Source organism: Gossypium raimondii, chromosome 3 (assembly GCF_025698545.1).
Source record: "Gossypium raimondii isolate GPD5lz chromosome 3, ASM2569854v1, whole genome shotgun sequence".
Taxonomy (NCBI): Eukaryota; Viridiplantae; Streptophyta; class Magnoliopsida; order Malvales; family Malvaceae; genus Gossypium; species Gossypium raimondii.
The window spans coordinates 42,970,443-42,991,566 of record NC_068567.1 but is presented as its reverse complement, the minus strand read 5'-3'; the positions used below and the strand labels follow the sequence as shown (position 1 = coordinate 42,991,566).

Sequence of the window (21,124 nt, the reverse complement as noted above, 5' to 3'; positions counted from 1 at the left end):
AATGAATTAAAACTTGTTTTGAAGTGATTTGATTTAACTTTGCGATCCCCATGAAATTGCGTTTCATTTGGGATCATAAGAAATTTGGTGCTTGTATCTCTTAATTTAGAGTGCTTATTATTCTTTTTACTCTCACAATAACACCAATCCTATTTCAGGCTAATGTTAATAACAATCTATTACTAGAGATTCACCACGAACTATAAAAATGCATGCAAAAACTTTGATTCTGATTTTGATAGTTGGAGCCTGCCTGCGTCTTCGTTTTAGAAATGATAGTGGAGTTTGATTTGGCAAAAGGTCCAAGGCGCATGGTAGCGTGTGTGGGCTGGGCTCATAAGTTTCTCCAAATCACGTTTCCATCCATACTTCTTTTTAACACCAAATCTGCCATTCCACTATTATCAATCCAGTTCTCTAGGGTTCCTGCTCATGAAAATAAAATGCTTTTATTTTTATTCTATTTTAGTTTATGAAAATTTGAAGGAAATTTTATTTTCAACTTTTTTTTTTTATAATTGACATAATGTGTAAACATTGTGTGCCGAACTTGTTAAATTTTTAGAATTAAGACTAAATTGACAAAATGTGTAAAATGTTAAGGGCTAAACTTGTTGTTATATTTAGCCACCAAAGCCATTTTAATGGAGTGGCTAGAAGTTGCAACTGGTTTAATGGGACTGATTAAATTAACAAAAAAAAAACCTATGACCAATATAGGAATGTACTAAAACTTGAATGACTATCTAAATAGTTTACCCAAATAAAAATTTAAATGCCGAAAATTAAATGTTGATTTTGGAAGACCACCTAATAAATGGATTTATGTGTAATTACTTGTAATAGTAATTACACATGACTGGCATGTTTGTATAACTATTGTAATTAGTGGGTCTGAAGGAATTTGGTGTAATTGTAACACCCCAATTACACTTTACAATTCTTAGAGGGAGGGTGAGAATTGGAGTAGTTACATCCAAATCCAATTACCCTATGATTTTCCAAACATTCATACATGATTAAATTTTAAGTTAGTTTTTGGAAATCCACCAAAATTTTTTATATATAAGTTATAAAATTTATACTATAAACATGAACATGTATGAGTGTTTGATATGACTATGACAAAATTCTTATATTATAAATTCTAAAAATTATATTATAAAATTAGGCACAATGACTTATTTGGCTCTCTAACTTTAAAAAAAAAAAATCATTTTAGCCCTTCATTTAATTTCCTGCCTCTTTTAGCCCTTATACTTGCGTTATTTATCAAATCACTCAAAAATGGATGGAAAAGTTAACAGAGTAACTTTATTGACGTGGCATACACATGGATTGCCACACGGATGTTATGTTAGCAATTAATTAATTTTTTAAAAATTCAAAACAATTATTTTTTTAAAATTAGAAATTATTTAAAAGTATAAAAATTATAAAATATTTTTTAAAATTTTAAAAATTAATTAATTGTTGATGGACATCCACATGGGCTATCATGTCAATAAAGTTAATAGACATCAACTTTTCCATCAATTTTAAGGTGATTTGATAAACAATACAAGTTTAAGGGCTAAAAGAAGTGAGAAATTAAATTGATGGCTAAACTGACTTTTTTTATGAAGTTAGAGGACCAAATAAGTCATTATGCTAAAAATTATGTATTTTATAAAGTTGTAACAAAAATTATATTATTTATGTGCTCTTGCTATATATTATAAAAATAATATGCTTCTTCATAAAAAATTGTTATAGTTTTTTATCCTAACTTATTTATAAAAAAATAACTTTCTAAATTTATGACAAAAATTACATTATTTATAAGAAGTGTTATGAAAATTATTAGAAATTTGCAAAACCTTTTCTTATAAAGTTTATTTTAATTTTATAAAGTTATATATTATAAAAATTTTATATTATTTTTGTTACCTAATTTATAAATTATAAAAATGATTATAATCTATATGGGATAAACTCGATTAAACAATGAACAAAGTGAAGAAAATAAGAATAGAAAAGATCGAACACACAAATTTTACGTGGAAAAACTCCTCAAAAAAGGATAAAAAATCACGGGCAAAAGGAGATTTCACTATAACAAAGGAGAGAAAAGATGGAGAGAATTAAAAGAAAACTGAAGCCCTACAAGAAAAACTCTTCGAAACAAAGAACAAAATTCTTTCAATCTAAATATTTTTGTTGTGTAAAACCTAGAGTAACTAAGGCCTATTTATAGGCAGAAATTCATAGCATATACGACTACAACAACTCTAGGTTAAGTAGAGTTTAAGTGGGAAACTAAAAACAGAGTTTAACTATGAAAAGAAAAGCAAAAATAAATTTTGGTCAAAATAAGAGACATTCTCCCACAAATCTCTACCTTGACTTGTATTTGGACCAACTCCCTTACCGAGCCCTGTTACGGGCTTAATTGATTCTTTCTCGGATACTTACCAAGTCCAAGCAATGCTCTAACTTTGAAAGTGGAAGACTCTTTGTCAACATGTCAGCCGAATTGTGTTTTGTGACAATTTTAAGAATTTGAATATCCCCTTGAATGATCACCTCTTGAACAAAATGACAACGAATGTCTATATGCTTCGTTCTCTCGTAATGTATTTGATCTTTGGTGAGATGTATGACACTTTGACTATCACAATATACGATAGTTGCCCCTTTTTCACTTACCAGTTCATTGTACAAACCTCTTAACCAAATTACTTCTTTTACTGCTTCTGTAATTGCCATGTATTCAGCTTCAGTAGTCGACAAAACCAATGTAGCTTGAAGTGTCGCTTTCCAACTAATGGCACAATTCCCAAAATCAAATAGGTAACCTGTGAGAGACCTTCTTCGATCTAAGTTTTCTACATAATCAGAACCAACATATCCGACTAAACCCTTTTGAATTTTTCCAAACTCTAAGCACATGTTAGAAGTACCTCGTAAATATATGAAAATCCACTTAATTGCATGTCAGTGTAACTTACCAGGATTTGTCATGTATTAGCTAACAACACTAACAACATGTGAAATATCGGGACGAGTGCACAAACTTCCAACTATGCTTGAATAAGGTACTTTTGACATGTATCTTTCATCTTCTTCATTATATGGGGAATCTAAAATTGAGAGTTTAAAGTGTGCAACTAAAGGAGTACTTACCAGTTTTGCATCTTGCATCTCAAATCGTTCAAGGATCTTCTTGATGTACCTTTGTTGCTATAAAAACAATTTCCCGAAATGTCTATCTCTCAAAATTTTTATCCCAAAATTTTCTTTGTTGCACCTATATCCTTCATCTCAAACTTAGAGTTGACCATGATTTTAAGACGATCAATTTTAGATGGATTTTTAGCCGCAATTAACATATCATCAACATAAAGCAACAAACATATAAAAGAATCATCATCAAGATATTGTAGATAAACACAACTTTCATACTTACTTCAAGAAAAACCAATACTTAACATGAAAGAGTCAAACTCTTTATACCACTTGATTGCTTCAAACCTACAAAGGCTTTTGTAAGAGACAAACATGATCTTTTTTACCTTCAAATCTAAAACATTCCTGTTGTTGCATGTAAATGTCCTCCTCAAGGTCACTGTGAAGGAAAATAGTCTTTACATATAGCTGTTCTAACTCAATATTATTTGATGCAACAAGGGCCAAAAACGTCCGAATAGACGTATGTTTCACAATGAGAGATAAAAACATCATGAAAATCAACTCCCTCCACTTGACTGTAGTCATTTGCAACTAGTCTTACGTTGTACCTAGTGTCATTAGGACCCGAACCTTTCTTCTTTTTAAACACCCATTCGCAACTAATGATTCTTTTACCGATGGGTGGTTTAACTAGCCTCCAACTCTCATTCTTTTGAAGCAATTCCATCTCTTCTTCCATTTCAATGAGCCATTTGCTAGAATCAGAGGCTTGAACTACACTATAATAACACGAAGGATCGGTTGAATCAATGCTCTCAGCAACACTTAGAGCATAAGCCACTAGGTTTCCTTCACAATATTTCTATGATGGTTGTATTTCTCGCCTTTTCTTGTCATGAGACAACTTATAGTTAGTTAAATGAGATGGTGAGGGTACCTGAGGATCGGATGGAACCCCAAATAGATCTGAAACAGCTTTAAACTTGCAAGAATCAAAATTTTGTCGTGTCGCCAGACTCTTCGTCGGGACGAGACCTTTGTTCATTGTGTCGTTGTGACGTTGGGCATTTACTCGTTATGGCGTTGTCCCATGTTTCGGCTTTTGACTCCACCTTGCTCGAGACACTCTAATTTTTTATGTCTTTAAAAGTAAAAGTCCTCTTTTCTAATCAAAACGTGATAGATTCATCAAACGTAACATCGTTGCTAACAATTATTTTGTCGGATTTCGAACACCATAACTTAAAACCTTTTATACCGACAGAGTATCCCAGAAAGATGCATTTAACGACCATTGGTTCAAGCTTTCCCTGGCTAACTTTAGCATAAGTAAGACAACAAAAAATTCTAAGATTAGAATAATTGGGAGGATTACCTAACCATATCTCTTCTGGAACATTACCGTTCAATGTTCAATGAGGAGATCGATTTACCATTAACAACCCACTAACAACAAGGTCCTAAGCTTAAGCCATGAACATAAACTTAAATAACAAAATGCCTGAAAAATAGCAACTACTTGAAACACAAAACAATATTAAAATCCACATCAGCAGCCCTAAACACGCCATCTAATAGTGCAGTCCTACCTTGATGGGTTTTCTTGAAAATTAGATGAATTGACCTTTAGGAACCCGAGACGTGAAAAGGGTTGGGTCGCACACCCTCCTGGGATTTGCAAGGTTAACTTCTATGCTAGTTTCTACCACACAGTTGGTGATGCTACGCTCGGGATTCTGATTAGAGATGCCCAAAGTATGTGCATGGGGGCTTACGTTGAATGCGCTGCTCACATCAAATCTCCCTTTGTGGCGAAAGCTCAGGCGACTTTTCGCTCCCTATGACATGGGGTTAAGGGATATTGTTTTAGAAGGGGATTGCTAAGCAATTATCTATAAATTATCATTAACAGCTGAAGAAAGATAACTTATCAGTGATTTAATTGTTGATGGCCGTCGGTTGGCTACCGGTTTCACTACCAACTTGTGGTTGTGACTTTTTCTCTGTTGATCCATCTATTATATAGATAAGATTACGATTTAAAAAAAATTCGATGTCATATGGAACACACCTTAAGCTTACGGTGAATCCCCCCTAGTACTACTATCCAAAAACATCACAGATAATGGGGAAGTTGAGAGAATGATATCAAATGGGGACAAATATAGAGAAGGAACAATCCGGATCTAACCCCTTTTTTTCTTTATAATAAAGTAATCCAAAAATAATTGATTGAATGTTGTTGAGATCAAAGCTAGAAACCAAATGAAGGAATGTTCCAACTGCTAAAAGCTAATTAAATCTGGTAGTTCATAAGGATTATAAACGGGTAAATTGTTAATGGGTACAAGAGGTAGTAGTAGATGATCTTTACCAGCATCATCTTCTGCAACAATTTTGGTTTCATTAGAGAAACCATACTGTTGTTCATCGTTTTCCTCGAAAACCACCCATTTGTCTGTAATTATCGTCCTCAAAGTTCCCCTTGTGTATTCTTCCACAACTGCTGTCATTTCCATTTGGTTCATTTCCTCGAAACCCTCCTTGTAATTGATCGTCTTCTCTGGAACTGAAACCCCATTCATTATCCTCTCAAGTTCTTCAACGTCTTCTTCAGGGATCCGAGTAACGGTGGGGAGTTCGGTGGCGTTTAGGACGCCATATTCCTTGCAGAACTCGAAGAAGAGAGAAAGCTCTTCACTCTGTTTCATTGCCTTTTGAAGAACCCTAAGCGCCATTGCCGCTTCATGTTTGCTTACGGAATATATTTTCAACAAAATCTTGGCAATCTCGTTGCAGATTATACCGTAAACATCGTATATCTCAATGATCACACAATCCATGGCTTCCATAATCAGCCTAACCTTCATATTCTCCGCTCGAGGCCTAATTTGAAGCAACAAATCAAGCAAAGATTGCCATTTCTCCAATTTCAAAAGCTGTTGCACCAACAACAAACGCTCCTCGACTTTGTTGTTGTTGTTCTGATTATCTTGCTCTAAAAAAATGGCAGCTCTTTGATCTAGAAACGCAAAGTACTCACGGATGATACTATTGAAACCCCAGGTTTTGCTGGGCTTGGAATGTCCATCGCTGAAAGTGGAAAGATCAAAGGGTAAACGCTGCATCATTTGAACCACTGGTGCCTTACAATGGAAAATGCCATGCATGAGCATCAACCCTTTAATGGCCACCACCCAACTCCGAGTCTTCTCCATCCTCCTAGACAAGGCCCATATAAGAGGACCTAGGCTAACGGGCGACGCTCGAATCCACGAAAACACAACCTGCGCACTCCTTTTATCAATGTGTAATTCATCGTGACTTGTGGCCTTTATAACGGCAGCCTCAAGTTCAGGGTTCCTAAAGGAATTCCTTCTGGAAATATAGACCACCACTATGCTGTTCTTATCTTTGACAGCACCAACGGCCCTCTTCCATAGCTTCATGTTTCTTCGACCTCAACCCTCCGTCGCCCTTACAAAGCAGCGGGTTTGTCAGAGGTGGTCCTGAAGCCCCTCTTTTTGTTTTTGTTTTTTTCTTAATACAAAATTTTGCTTCAACAAACCCAAAACCGACGGCCTACGACTGGATATAAAACTAAGCTGTGATTTAGCCATGTCTGCCTGTATTTGCCATTTGTTAGCATATATCTTCGGACAAGTTTATAGTTGTTTCTCTTTACGCATTTCTATTTTGGGAACAAATGGCTAATTTCATAGACTATGATTAGATGTTCAAAAATAAAAATAAAAATCACTTGCATGTGAATTATCTGGTTGGAACTTGCTAAACTCGGTGTTATACAAAAAAAAAAAAAAGGAAGTTAAATTTCAACTGTGTATACATGAATTATGAAATTGGTGAAGTGGTGTTAAAAATGCTTACTTGACATAAGAAATTTTGAACAAACATGGATGATAATATAATGATGATCATACTAGAGTACATGTATATACATTGCAAACATACATTCAAGCATGTATACGTACATTCAAGCAAAAAAATCCAGTAATACTACTACTATCAATATTATCAGTACAACATGTAACACCACACAACAAAAACAAGTTAAACACAATTTTCAAACTGGTTTCTTCTTTTCTCCCTCTCCGCAATGGCAAATAACATCATTTCCATGCGAACACCCACAAAAGTCAGTCACCTGTCCGACTCCTACCAATTCACAACCCGTACACTAATCTATCCATACCCTTTCTTTCGTATATTCACAACACACGGTTCTGCTGCTATTAATCCAGTCTACACTTATTGCAACTATATGATCCTATCCTCTTCCTGTGATTGAACAAAAATTGTTTTAAGCGTGTGAACAACATTAACAGAAGAGGTTCAATGGCGTAGGCAAAACATACCACTTCTGGATTTCTAAACTTCAGCTATGTGGTGGAGACCCGAGCTCCGAATCACATACTGAAGTGTATGTAGATACTGTATCTTCCTTTGATATGGCCACAAAGTTTATAGGTGCTGTAGACAACCTTCTCATTTCCTTGAAGTAGCCATTTTGACGCCCCGAATATGAACGTGGTGTAAGTAGCTCGGGAGTTGCTCCACCCACCGAGTTCCGACGAGGTGTACTGGGAGTCATGGATCCATTTCCATTTGCTCGATAACCATTTGTCTTTCTGAAGCTGTTACTTTTCCTTGGACTAGGTTTTGACCCATAAATGGCTTCTCTCTCTGTCAGGAGCAGATCTTGAATCTTCTTTTGGTCCTGCAAAATGGAATAGAAAAGATATTGTTTTTATGCACGTATAAGTCGTAGAGATCAATGCACACATTCAATATATGGCCTGCTTGGAAATGCCATTCATCATATAAAAAGTCGCTTTAAACAAGTTGAAAAGGAGATGAGAAAAGAAAGGAAAATGGTCAAGGTACCAAAGGGCTAAAAGGTTCAGATAACTCGGCAATAATATTTGCACAAGCAAAAAACATATTAAAATTACCCTGCATCTCTTCTTTTCCTCCTCTCTTTGTTTCCTTGTCAGCTTGTAGTCCTCCAGTATCGACACCAGTCGCTCCTATATGCATACAAGTATGTCATGTTTAGGAACAAGCTTATTCAGAAACAATTCCAAACGACAATGATTGTGCAAGTTTACAGAACTACTGACCCCATCATATAGAAACAATGCCCTTTTTTCTTCTTCCCAAGCGAACGTTCTGTTGATCAGATTATCCACAATTGCTGCAAAGGGTACCATTATTTAGCTCAACAATACAAACATATCCATCAGAGAGTTGGATGAATAAGAAGAGTAAATACCCGGAATTTTGGTTACTGTTATTCGAGCTTTTTCTGCACGCTTAAGGTTAATATGTGCACCTCTCCCTGCATTGTACCGGTTTTCATCCTGAGATTCAAAATGAAGTTAACAACTAATGAATTAAAATTTTATAGACAAGGTGAATCAGATGTATTTATTTTGACTCACGGAATAGTACACAAGCAATATTGAAGAGAGAAACTAAGACAGGGAAAACACATGAGATACACACAATGCTTACTTACTTGATTGTAGTCTTCAAGCCAATTTTCTTCTTCACAAGCCAAAAGCCATCGATCTATTCTATCCATTATATCTTTTCGACTCAGAGCTTCATCTTTAACTTTAGTTATCTGTGCTTCAATATTTGCTAAGAGTTCAGAGGGGTCTACTAGACCTGAACAACATTAGCAATATGCATCATTAACCATGTCAGCTGAAAATAGAATCAATAACAGTTTGTCTAACAGCAAGACACTGTGGCAAGGAAACACAAGATAAATACCAGAATCAATCAATGCATTAGATTTCTCAACAGAAGTACTAGCATCAGGTTTAATATGAGTCATTCTGCAAATATCTTCCAACTCCGATCTCCTTTTCAAGACGAGTTCTTTCATTCTGCTAGCTTTCAATTTGGTGAGCCTTTCCACTTCTGCTGATGCCTGTCGAAAATACCAAAAGTTTGAGCACAGATATTCCAGTAATTAGGAAAAAACCAGATTGGTGTAGCTCAAACCTGCTCAATCATCTCAGTTGAAAGAACACCAGGTTCAGTAACTTCAGGTTCCGATAACCTAAGAATAGAAGTGGCCCTTGAAAAAACATTCTTCTCAGCTTGAGGTGAATCCATCAAATTCCAGAGTTCAAATAGTTGACCTGCAATATCCTTCAACTGCATTTCGAAAACAGGGTTTGGATTCCAAATTTTCACAAGAAAAATCAAATGAAAGCTAGGGAGGGGTATCGAATACCTTCTGCATTCGAATTCTTCTTTCAGTTTTGAGCTTGTTAATGGTCTGCTCTAAGCCTTCAAATGTACCATTGCTAATATTCGTTGATTGTTCCTGGTTAGCCCTTTGCAAGCTCGGATGCACATCACTTACGGTCTGGGCAAAATCCAACCCTAGTACCCCACAAAGCAAATGAACCTCATTTACGTATTCCAAAACCTTATGAAGGCGATCAGACTGCAAAGGAAAAGGAAATGCTTATATCTTCAAAATCTAGAATGAATTTTAAAGATTTTATTCAAATCCATTCAAAGAATTAAGTTCAAAGTTATGATCCCAAAAAGCATATGAACCTTGCACCCAATATCAGCTATGTATAGCGCCCATATCTTCTCCTGGATGTTATGCATAAAGGATATAGGTATAATGATTTATTTGCATAATGCTTTTTACAGTAAAATCCATACCTTCTCCTTCTGAAGAGTTTGAAGACGAGTCTGAAATTCCGTAAGCCTTCTTAGCGACAAGTCTTGGTCTTCAAGAGTTAAACAGCTAATCATGGTATCATTTGGATAGTTGTAACCGGAAATTTCTCCACTGATCTTTTCAATTTGATTCTTTATATCTGCAAATTGCTTTCTTCTTTCTTCTTTCTTCGTCCTAAGATCCTCAAGCAGTGGAGATATAGAAGCGAGTTTTTCTTTTAATGGTGCCATCTTCTTCTCTTTTTGAATCTGTGAGTAAGAAATTAGAAACAAAATTAGCAAAGCAATACCATAAACGAAATTATGAAATGGCAAGATAATCCAATGCCAGATACCGGTGAATGTAGATTGAGCTCTCCAAGAGCTGCCATAAGTGTTGCAACCTCAGCTTCCTTGGCTGCAACAGATTGATGTAGACGTGCCTTGGCATTGGCAGCTTCCTCGACCTTCCGGCGGTATACTTCTAAGCATTCCCTCTCCAATTCCAATAGCATCCGGTCTTTATCAGCTTCACTTTCACCGATGTCGCTCCATATTTGCTGCTCTCAGGAAAAAATGAAAAAAAAATTTAAAGAGTTGAAACGTGCATCGGATTCTTTTTCAGAATTGAGATTCAGAATCTTATCAGCTTGCACGTGAATTAATTAACAAGAAACTTAAGAGAATGAAAACAGTGAACCAATGACAAAAATAATCACAATCCTCAACAGAGTCATACCTTATCATTTGCACAACTTATTTCCACAAAGTTAGGTATATATGCATTTATGCATGCTTAAAGAAAAAGCTAATTAATCAACAAATTCCATCGAGTTATTCTACTGAAATACAAACATCAAAAGCAAAGATTAATGCTCTATGAGACCGTAGTATGCTAAACTTTTAGAAACAAAGGGAGTGAAAAAAGAAAATTCAAACTAGCAACGATAAATTCTTCATTAAATTAAGAAATTCAAACAACCCCTTGAAAGAAACCATTTAGAAAACCATTAAAAGATCCTTGCTTTACAAAAGACCATGGCAGTGTACTCAAATTAAAAAATAATAATTTCAGTGAACAGATCAGTAGCACAGTAACACCTTTGTAGCCTTAAAGCAGAAAATTGAAGGTCATTTTTCTCTTCAGAAACTCAAAAGGACCTTGAATTCGTAGCTATCACTAGACTCATTATGATACACGAGTTAAATAAACAGGAAACAATAAATGCTTTTAACTTTTAACAAAGGCATTAACTTTGTCAAACACCCATCATGTAAAGCAATTTCAAAACAAGAAACAAGACAACCCATTTTCACTCCTTTCTTCCCACCATAAAAAGACCAGTGTTTACTAGGAAGAAGAAACTCAAATAATTTGAAGGTAATAATTAAGAAGATAGAGAGAGGGCAAAGAGGACCTGAAGTTCTCTGAGCAATACATTGCAGCTTGTGCTTGTACGAGCACTGGTGGCTAAAGGACTTTCAAAGGCCAACATTTTCACAGATCCTTCTCTCCCCAATGATTCAAAACCAAAATTTAAAAGTGAAGCCCAAGTTGGAAAAAGAAACACTCTTTAGCTGGTTCCCAGAACCAAAGTTGAAGAAAGGAAACTCAAAAGGAAGGAAAGTGAGAGGGAAATGAGTAGACATGAAAAGTCAAAAGAGACATTGCTTTGAAACAAACAACCTTGGCCTTCTTTCAGATCTGAAAAGCTTCACCCCCAACAAACGCTGTTTCTAAATAAATTGTTTCTTTCACCAAACTTTTTTTTTTTCTCTCTTAAGGAAAATGCAAAAACATTAACAACACCCACCAAAAAGGATCTGTAAACAGAAGATGATAAAGGTAAAGTTTTGTTCCTTTATTTTTATTTTTTGGTTCTTCCTCAAAATTTTTGAAGATAAGAGAAGACAGAGACAACAATGATTGGTAATAAAGAAAGGAATTCTTAAGCTTTTAAAAGTGAGATAAAAAAAAAAGGTTTTTGCTTAAAATCTCAAGGGTTTGTCTAAAATGCCAATGTCGTACTACTAGTAGGTTAAAACTTGAAACAGATTATCAAAGAAGAACAGAAGAAGAAGAATAAAAGATCTGTTTTTTTTTTTTCCTCTCTTCTTTTTCTTGGGTTTTGGGTCCTGAAACTGTTAAACACTCTTTGAGTTGAAAGAAAAAATAAAGTACACTGAAACAAAAATCCAATCTTTTTTTTTTTTCCCAAATATTAAATAATTGAATTATTTTGTTTGGAAAATAGTAGGAGGAAGGAACGGATGGGCGATCTATGCTTCCTGCATCACGCATCCCTGAGCGTGAATAACACATCCCAATAAAAAGTGGGTTTTGGGGTTTAAAATAAGGCTGGCGCGTGGGATGTCTCGCATATACTTTATATATTTCTTCTGTGACGACCGACTCTTTCTCTTCTGTAGGTATTCCAAGGTTTATGATGCATTTATTAATTTTGTATTATTTTTTATTTTAAGTCCATCGTAATTTACGAATACATCAGTTTTAATAATAATTATAATTAGAAAATAAGACATTTCCAATATAAATTAAAGTTTTTGGTGATGAAGGTGCGAGAATGGTGGGATGAAAGTTGAAAAGAGAAAGGCTTAACTGATAATTGCCCAAATTACAGAAATGGAATTGTTTGTGGTTATGACTATGTACTTTGGTTGGCACTTGATAGGTACAAGTAGGTTGGGGTTTGGTTTACTTTATTCCTTTCAAGTATTTTTAGCATTGATGTCCTGCTTGCGGCTAATTTGTATGGGTTTTTTTTATTGATAATAATAATAATATATGATTGGTATGTTTGATTGACCTATCATCTGCCAACATTAATAACATCATTTTATCCCAATAATCATATATTTATTTTCTGTTTGGTGCTACCAATATTTAATTCCAATGAACAACTAGCTAATCTTAATATAATTAAGGACAATAATTCAATTTTTTTTTTTAAATCTCCACTTCACCATTGAATGGATTAAGTTTAAGCCGGGAGAGGAAGACAAAGACAAAAAAATAGCTGGCCCTGGAGAAAATACAGGGCGATTGACCCTCTTCGACAGGGACGGTATGGGGGGCGGGTGGGTCTAATTGTCCCTAACAACTTTTATTACTTTCTTTCTTCCTATTCCATATTGTAATATATATAATTTCACACTCAATTCTTCACTTTTTAATAACTTCATTAAATTTCACCAGTTTTAGATCTTTGATCAACACTACATGTTTAATAACTTTAAAAATGACATGTCACCTTTCTGTTCTTTTTTTAAATAAACAAGGTAGGAATGATGAAAAAACTCACTTCCAACTAAATCCTATTTGTTAAAGTTGAATTTTCTTTTCTTTCAAAAATCGGGTTCAAACGGGACGGGTCGGGTCGGATTTGTGGTAAATTTACTTTGCCCCACCTCAATGTATTTATAAAAATACCACTGATATATAAATTTAGTTTTTTCTTTCAATAAATAAATATATATTATGTTTTAAGTCTAAATTCAAAAAAATAATCTTATTTTCTTAAAAGAAATAATATAATTTTAAAAAATGTAATTTATTTGCTTTAAAATGAAATATAAAATAATTAAATTAAATTTGGGTCGGGTCGGGTCGCGTCTCCTATTAAATTTCAGGTTCGAGCAAATTTTGTTTTTAAGAGTTTGTGTCGGGTTGGATTCATCAAGGTTCTAGTTAGAATTGGGGTGGGCAAAAATCCGTCCTTTAAATTAAATTATGATATGCATAATAAATTATGTTTTATTAATTTTCTAGTATAAATTAAATTAAATTAAATTAAATAAATAAACTATTATAGTATACAAATTAACTAATAAACAAAATGATTTACATTACTTAGTATTGAAATAAAATTTGAGATTCAAACCCGACAATCTTTTTATTAATTTATCTAAAATTCTTAATGTCCCACTTCCAGCTTAGTTGCCCTATTATTTCTCCATTCAATGATGAGAGCAAGTAAGCATCTAACACTTTCAATCCTTCATACAAACTACTAAAAGAAAAGTATGTTGTGATGGATTATTAAATAAATGTAGTTGCTTTCTTTCTTTCTAAATTAGCACTTTAGCTTAAAAGAAGAGAATTATTAGTATCATCATTAAAGGAAAGAACATCTCTCTTCGGGTTGGACATTTAACAATGTTTTGATATGAAATTTTAACTATGTATGTATATTTTTCCTTCACCAAGATTTAAGGTTTGTCCAAATTGGGATTATGCAACAATTATTCATTGATTATTAAGATTTAAGTGAAAAATTAATATAATTTGGTGCTGTCTTTTAAGTACCCAAAGTTGTTAATGTATGATGACATTGGCTTTTTGGGTGATAATGTATATATGTATATAAAAGACATTGGGATGGGAGACCCAACTAAAAGAGCAAGTTTGTCCTCAAAGAAAATTTGGATAAGAATCTGACCCAGTAGTAAGAAATATGAAACAACAAACAATTCCATTCTTCACCATTCAGGATTTACTGTATCTTACTTTGGAATATTTTCTCATGAAATTTCCTACTTCATCAAAGGACAATGCCCTACATGCTATAACTAGCATCCCTAATTTTGGTATCATACCCATAATAAAATATGGATATAATAAGTTTAATAGAAACATAATATCATACTTTCAGATATGATTAAACATGTTTATTGTACATGTTTTTGGCTAAATGAGTAGTACTTTTATTAAAATAAAACATTTCTTGAGATACACATTTACTAATCCAAATAAAACCAATTAAAACTGTCAAAGTAATTAGTATAACAACATTATTGAAATTGAAATCACAAAAGGTGAAACTTGAATTTGTATAATCCAATTGCAATCGAGATGGTATTCAGTAGGAAAAAAATTTATTACCTCAGATCAAAGCCAAATATATCTATATATTCAAGGTTGAATAAAAAAATTTAGACAAAAATAAAGGGTTTTTTTTTTTTTTTTTTTAACTTGCGGTTCCCTACGCCTATAATTGTGTACCTACATAAACAGCAAGCCTGGTTGTTGGGTGGGGGAGACATTCGTACGATTTCTTGTTTTTCTTTTGGAACAGTGAGTAGGAGCGTGGTTCTCCTTATTTTTGGCTTCGACTATAGTTATTTCATTAAAATTAGTAGCTGGAAAATTATTTTTAGAAAATAAATTGATTTTATGAAAAAAAAATTAAAGCTTTTAAAAGGCTACACGCTATGAAGTGACAAGGGAGTAGTCACTCATTTATCATTGAAAGTAAAACAGTAAACAAACAGAACATCGAGAAGTTGTTTACGTTGTTTGGTTTCCCTATATCTGTGGAGCTTGGCTTAGTAAAAAATATCTAGTATCTTCAACACTTACAACAAATTATCCTAATTTATCACACACTCATGACAATTTCCTCACATTTGCACATTGAAGAATAATACTCTCACCACTAAATTCACTCATGTGAATTCAATAAGTAAAACCACAACAAAAAAAGGATTTACTATCAATATGCATTCATACAATAATGTTTCTCACAAGTACCGATTAAGTACTTGTTGAGGATCGACCCGATTAAGCAACAAGTAAAAAATAGCAGAAGAAATTGAGAAATTGAACACACAAATTTAACGTGGAAAAACTCCTCCAAAGAGGATAAAAAACCACGGGTAAAGATAATTTTACTATAATGGCAAAAGAACGAATAGTACAAAAGATGGAGATAAAAATTAAACCCCGAAAACCCAAAAACAAAGAACCCTCAAAACGTAAACACAAAATTCTCTAAATGTGTTATGAGTTCTAATCTCTAATGGGTGTGATTTTCTAATGTTGTAAAAGAGCCTATTTATAGGTTAAATTCATAGGTCAAATAATAATAAAATAATCTAACTAATCAGAGTTTGATTGAAACAAATAAACAAAGTTTAATTGGAAGATTATTTCTCAAATTTGACTGAAATAGGAGTCATACTTAACAAATCTCCACCTTGACTCATATTTCCACAACGCCATCTTTGTCAAAGCCTGCCACAGACCTAACTTGAACTATGCAGGGAATTAATTGAGTCGAATTTGTACTTAGAAACTGGAAGACTTCTAGCCTTCGACTTGTACACTGTCAAATCAAAACTAACTCGGGTCTGATTTTCACGAATACAGTGCCCTAACTTTTCAAAACCTGCATCCAAAAAAGAACCTCTCTTCAATGAAACAGTCATACCTTTTTCCCTCCTATGACCAAGTTGCTTCTACTCCAAACGAGTTGACTTCGACTCCGTAACGGACGAGGGACGTCCGATTTCACCAGTCACTGTAGAACATTCTAAAATATAAAAACTGTCGATCCTTTTACCTTTTAACAAAACGAGAGCTCCACGAGATACCTTAATACCTTTCGATTCGATGTTGATTCTGCATCCTTTTGAGACTAAAATACTCAATAAGACGAGATTCTTTCATAAATCAGATACATACCTGACATCTGAGAGTGTCCTAATCGTCCCATCATGCATCCTAATTTTAGCAGTACCAATACCAATTACCTTACTAGATGAATTGTTTCCCATACGCACAACTCCACCTTCAACTGAACTGTATGTGGAAAACCATTCTCAATTGGGACATATGTGAAAAGAGTATTCGAATCTAGGATCCACTCGGACGTAAGCTTGGAGTTATCGCTCGTTGACATTAACACGAAATCACCACTGCTTTCATCGGCCAAATTAGCACCAGCTACATCTTCCTCGTTACTCTTAGCAGCTCTTTTATTTCACAGTTTATAACAATCTGCTTTGACATGACCTAACTTTTTACAATAGCGACACTTTTGTCTTGCTTCTTTGATGCTACCAAAACGGAAGCTTGCCTATCTGCCTTGCTATCCGAGTCAAACTTATTGTTGAGTATGTCTCTACTCAACAAATGACCCTTCACATCTTCGAACGAGAGTTTTTCTCTGCCATAAATCAATGTCTCCCTGAAAGACTTATATGAATGGGGTAAAGAGCACAATAATAGCATAGCTTGATCTTCATCATTAATCTGAACCTCAATGTTCTTTAAATCATTTAAAAGAGTAATGAATTGACTTATGTGATCTCTAAGAAGCTCACCTTCATTCATACAAAACATAAATAGACGTTGTTTTAACACTAAACGGTTAGCCAGAGACTTAATCGCATAAAGAGTTTTTAACTTTTTCTATAAGGCAGATAAGGTCTTCTCCATCAATACCTCTTGCAATACCGTATTCGTGAGGCACAACTGGATTGCATCAAGACATTTTCATAAAGCTCTTCACATTCTGTTTGATTTAGATTCTTAAGCTTTTTCTCGATAACAACCTTTTTCAGTCCAGTTTGAGCTAGAATTGTCATCATTCGAACTTGCCATAGATTGAAATTTGTGAAACCATTAAACTTCTCAATTTTAAATCTTATTGCTGCCATCTTTGAATGGGCTGGTCTACAAAAATTAAACTAGCTCTGATACCATTTGTTGAGGATTGACCCGATTAAGTAACAAGTAAAAATAATGGAAGAAATTAAAATATTGAACAAACAAATTTAACGTAGAAAAACTCCTTCAAAGAGGATAAAAAAATCACAGGCAAAGATAATTTTACTATAATGGCAAAAGAACAAAAAATACAAAATATGGAGATAAAAACTAAACCATGAAAACTTGAAAATAAAGAACCCTCAAAACGTAAACACAAAATTCTCTAAATGTGTTATGAGTTCTAATCTCTAATGGTTGTGATTTTCTAATGTTGTAAAAGAGCCTATTTATAGGTTAAATTCATAGGTCAAATAATAATAAAATAATCTAGACTAATTAGAGTTTGATTGAAACAAATAAATAGAGTTTAATTGGAAGATTATTTCTCAAATTTGACTGAAATAGAGTCATACTCAACAACACTTAATTCTCTCAAGACAATAACCTATACAAGTCTCTCAATTAAATAGAATATTCCGAGACCTACTAACATAATAAGATTTATATATATTTATTAAACAACAATAGAATAAGTTGAATACAATATAATGATAAAGTACAAGGTAAAAATGGACACTTAGTAGCTAAGCAATCAGTGTTCCAATTCAATCCAATATTCATGATCCAATAGATTAAATAAGGTGATCTGATTCAATCCAATCTCTAAAATATGCTTCCTCAAGTGATATAATCTTCATTGATGGGTTAGATATCGTCCATATAATTAATACAACTTATAAATACCGTTCAATAAATTATCAACATCTCAAATATGAAAATGGTCTCAAACAACTCCAATGGCAAGGGAGTGAGCCTCCCTTGGTGGTCAATTACCATTACAATTTCAAAAATCCCCCTTTGCAATTCGTTGAATAAACATACACAATATATGAATATTTAATTGTAGCGCCCTATTCTCGACCCCTAAGAAGGATCTAGGAATGGTGCATTACAATCTTAAGGTCTTTTCCTTTAGGGAATCTAATTGGCGGAACCTCAGGTTTACAAAAACAAATAGGAAAGAGCACAAACACTTTTAAAACATAAAAGTTCATTGTAAAGATTTAAGAAAAGAGCGCAATTTGATGGATACATTTTTTTTGTTAAAAAAATATTGTTATTCAATTTTCAAGCCTTGAATCCACCCTCATTTGTCATATACAATACAAAATCACTATACACCTCACACAATACGTATCCTCTGGCATAGTCCTTGAAGGTTCCTTTACTTCTTTGGTGGTATTGAGAAGGGAAGATAAACGGAATAAGTTCATAAAACTTAGTGAGTTCCAAAGAGAAAATTAGAATATTTATATGTCATACAGACAGAAGGACTCTTCCCGACTCAATGGGACATACAGTTCAACCATTGGCGAAGACATTCCATAGACTAACTTCATGTAGCCCGCCTATTAACGAATATTGAACTTACAAAGAATTTAACAGAATAGGACTCATTGTAGCACATACACTACGCCCTAGTCCGTGTTCAGAGATTGTAACGTTCGTTGGTTAGTTCTTTTTCCTCTTTTACATTTTGCCAATCTGGTTTGCATTACACTTGCCTTACTAGAAGCTACATAACATCATTTATGTATCACAATCTTTCAGTTCAATGCTTTTTGCAATAAAGGTAACGCCATGAATTCACTTCTTTTGTCTGACCATATGGTTCCTTTTTCAGAATAAATTGAGTAATGACTTAGCATGAAGTAAGCCCCTTTCATTTCTTACACAGACATGCAAAGCCAGACTTTTCACCAAACAGGTAAACTTACCTTGAACCAGACATGTATAACACAAACACAAGGTATGAAGGAACTCATCAGAAGATGCAACAGAGACTAAACAACAGGTCTTTTGCCCTTATCTCGAAAGCTTTCGGGAGTTTCTTAAGCTATAACATAAATAGTTAACTTATCAGACCATGTTTTTTTAGAAGAACTAAACAAGCCTTCAATAACACTTAATCAAGAAACCTAGAATCTGGAAGTTTCCTTCCCTAATATTTAGTTTGTCCCTAAAGAATGAAACCCTAGGATCTTATAAATAATCACGAAAACAACTAGAGTTTCATCGTTATTTACCAGGTTTCACGATGGTGAATTTAAATGAATACATCGAACTTTAATCATTCAAATAGGCCTTGGCTCTAACGCTTTCCCAGAAAACATAGAGAGGATTACTAAAAGGAAGTATGAATTACCAGAGAAAGTATAGAACTTGTTTAGGAAGCTAAGGTTGGCTTTATATGGCTTTATATGGGTGCCAAGACTATTGATCCATGTTTGATATGCTTAAATCAGAGGAGAAATAGACTCTGTTTAAGAGTAGATCTTGCGTAATTGAGTAGAATTGCATGCAATCCTAGAAATAAAATGACATAAATCTACCGAATTAGAGTCAAATCTAATAAGGGAATCCATAGATCGAGTTAATACGATAATATAGGTTTTAATTAGAAAGAAATTTCAATTAATCAATTTAGAGTCAGTTGCTTTTACTTTCAAAAGATATATTAGCATAATTTAGAGATTTCTACGGATCAAGATACTAAGTAAAACAAATTGCGTAATTTAGATTGATAGTGACAGATGAAATCTAGGTGAATTCCTTCCTAAGTATTATTTCTCTTCTTGGTTATTACTTGATTATTTTCGTGATTTATTCTTTATCGTGTTCGTTAGTTAATTAAATTAGTTAATTTTAGTTTTTAATCAATCACTCCAATTATTCAGTTAAATAATAGAAATATAGTAATTACTAGTACTTTTAGTCTTCGTGGGAACGATATCTTTGCTTACTGTAGCTATACTATTAATTGATAGGTGCACTTGCCTTAGTCAGATTTTTAGTTAGTTTACGACATATCAGTAAGTAGCATCAAATCATTGATTATCGATGGCTTGAGATCCAACACGTGTTGTGGATTTTCTAAAGCTTGTGTGAATAGCATCGAATTATCCTTTACCGATGGCTTGAGATTCGACACGTGTTATGAATTCTCTGAAGCTTGTGTGAGAAGCATCAAGTAAAGTTTGTATAGTAACCATGATCTGAAACTTGTGTGAGCATCCCAAATACGAAAACGATAACTAAACGAAAATGAAAAGGTTGAAAAGATTGAATATGGAATTAATAGTTGAGTTTAAAAATTGAGCAAAGTTGAATAGCACGGTAAAAGTGATTATGGTAGTACTTGTATATGAATTGGGAATTATAATCTTGTAGTGTTAATGAACTAATCTCTTGGTCATTTTGTGAAATTATATATGTATATATAAGATGCAAAAGGAATTGTCATGTTATGTCCAATTGTGTTTCAATTACTAAGTTAGTTTTAATGTCTATGTGAGTTAAGTTGATTTTCATATGGATTTACTAAGCATTCATTATGCTTAGTCATTGATTTCTTTTCTCTCTGTAGATTGTGGAATGTGTCAGTTGAATCAACTCGAAGATTGCACTATCCGATCATTGACTCAGTAGTCTTTTGATCACTTTATTCGGTTATGTGGCATGTACATAGGTGTTTATCTATGTGTAACTTATGAATGATAGTTAGGCCTAAACCTAATTTGATGCTTAATCTTGTAAGGTTAATGTACATATATGCAATAGTACATGTCTTGGTAATTTTGGTGAGTTTAATGATGGTATTGAATTATTTATAATCATGTTAGTAGGTTTGGTATATTTTGTTGTGAAATAGTGCCAAATTGTGACATA

The 21,124-nt window shown here is 33.6% G+C and overlaps 2 protein-coding genes across 4 annotated transcripts; both read right to left on the bottom strand.

Annotated features, from left to right (window-relative positions):
• Window positions 1–42: 42 nt before the first annotated feature.
• LOC105794335 (putative clathrin assembly protein At1g25240) lies at window positions 43–6,942 on the bottom strand. Of its 3 annotated transcripts, none has more exons than XR_008194468.1 (3): window positions 5,546–6,942; window positions 4,761–5,186; window positions 43–426 (listed from the first exon to the last, which is right to left on the bottom strand). XR_008194468.1 is itself a non-coding variant. In XM_012623471.2 (3 exons), the coding sequence occupies exons 1-2, from the start codon at window positions 6,618–6,620 to the stop codon at window positions 5,110–5,112; spliced, it is 1,152 nt and encodes a 383-aa protein (XP_012478925.1). In that variant the 5' UTR covers window positions 6,621–6,942; the 3' UTR covers window positions 4,502–5,009; window positions 5,099–5,109. The 3 variants fall into 3 exon arrangements, 2 of the variants coding, with proteins under 2 accessions (XP_012478925.1, XP_012478923.1); XM_012623471.2 differs by lacking the exon at window positions 43–426 and having other exon boundaries at window positions 4,502–5,009; window positions 5,099–5,186; XM_012623469.2 differs by lacking the exons at window positions 43–426; window positions 4,761–5,186 and having other exon boundaries at window positions 5,337–6,942.
• Window positions 6,943–7,072: 130 nt separating this feature from the next.
• LOC105794334 (65-kDa microtubule-associated protein 6) lies at window positions 7,073–12,047 on the bottom strand. Its single transcript, XM_012623467.2, has 12 exons — window positions 11,301–12,047; window positions 10,239–10,442; window positions 9,886–10,152; window positions 9,440–9,655; window positions 9,205–9,360; window positions 8,971–9,130; window positions 8,711–8,862; window positions 8,465–8,552; window positions 8,313–8,386; window positions 8,145–8,219; window positions 7,548–7,909; window positions 7,073–7,470 (listed from the first exon to the last, which is right to left on the bottom strand). Exons 1-11 carry the CDS (start codon window positions 11,376–11,378, stop codon window positions 7,568–7,570), a joined length of 1,812 nt encoding a protein of 603 aa, XP_012478921.1. The 5' UTR covers window positions 11,379–12,047; the 3' UTR covers window positions 7,073–7,470; window positions 7,548–7,567.
• Window positions 12,048–21,124: the final 9,077 nt, after the last annotated feature.

Excerpts from the sequence above, each read along its gene's own strand:
- LOC105794334 (XM_012623467.2), bottom strand. The coding sequence starts at position 11,378 with ATGTTGGCCTTTGAAAGTCCTTTAGCCACCAGTGCTCGTACAAGCACA. Across the intron at positions 9,131-9,204 it reads CAACTGAGATGATTGAGCAG|GCATCAGCAGAAGTGGAAAG; the intron begins GTTTGAGCTACA and ends TATTTTCGACAG. Across the intron at positions 7,910-8,144 it reads AGGAAAAGAAGAGATGCAGG|GACCAAAAGAAGATTCAAGA; the intron begins GTAATTTTAATA and ends TCCATTTTGCAG.
- LOC105794335 (XM_012623469.2), bottom strand. The coding sequence starts at position 6,620 with ATGAAGCTATGGAAGAGGGCCGTTGGTGCTGTCAAAGATAAGAACAGC.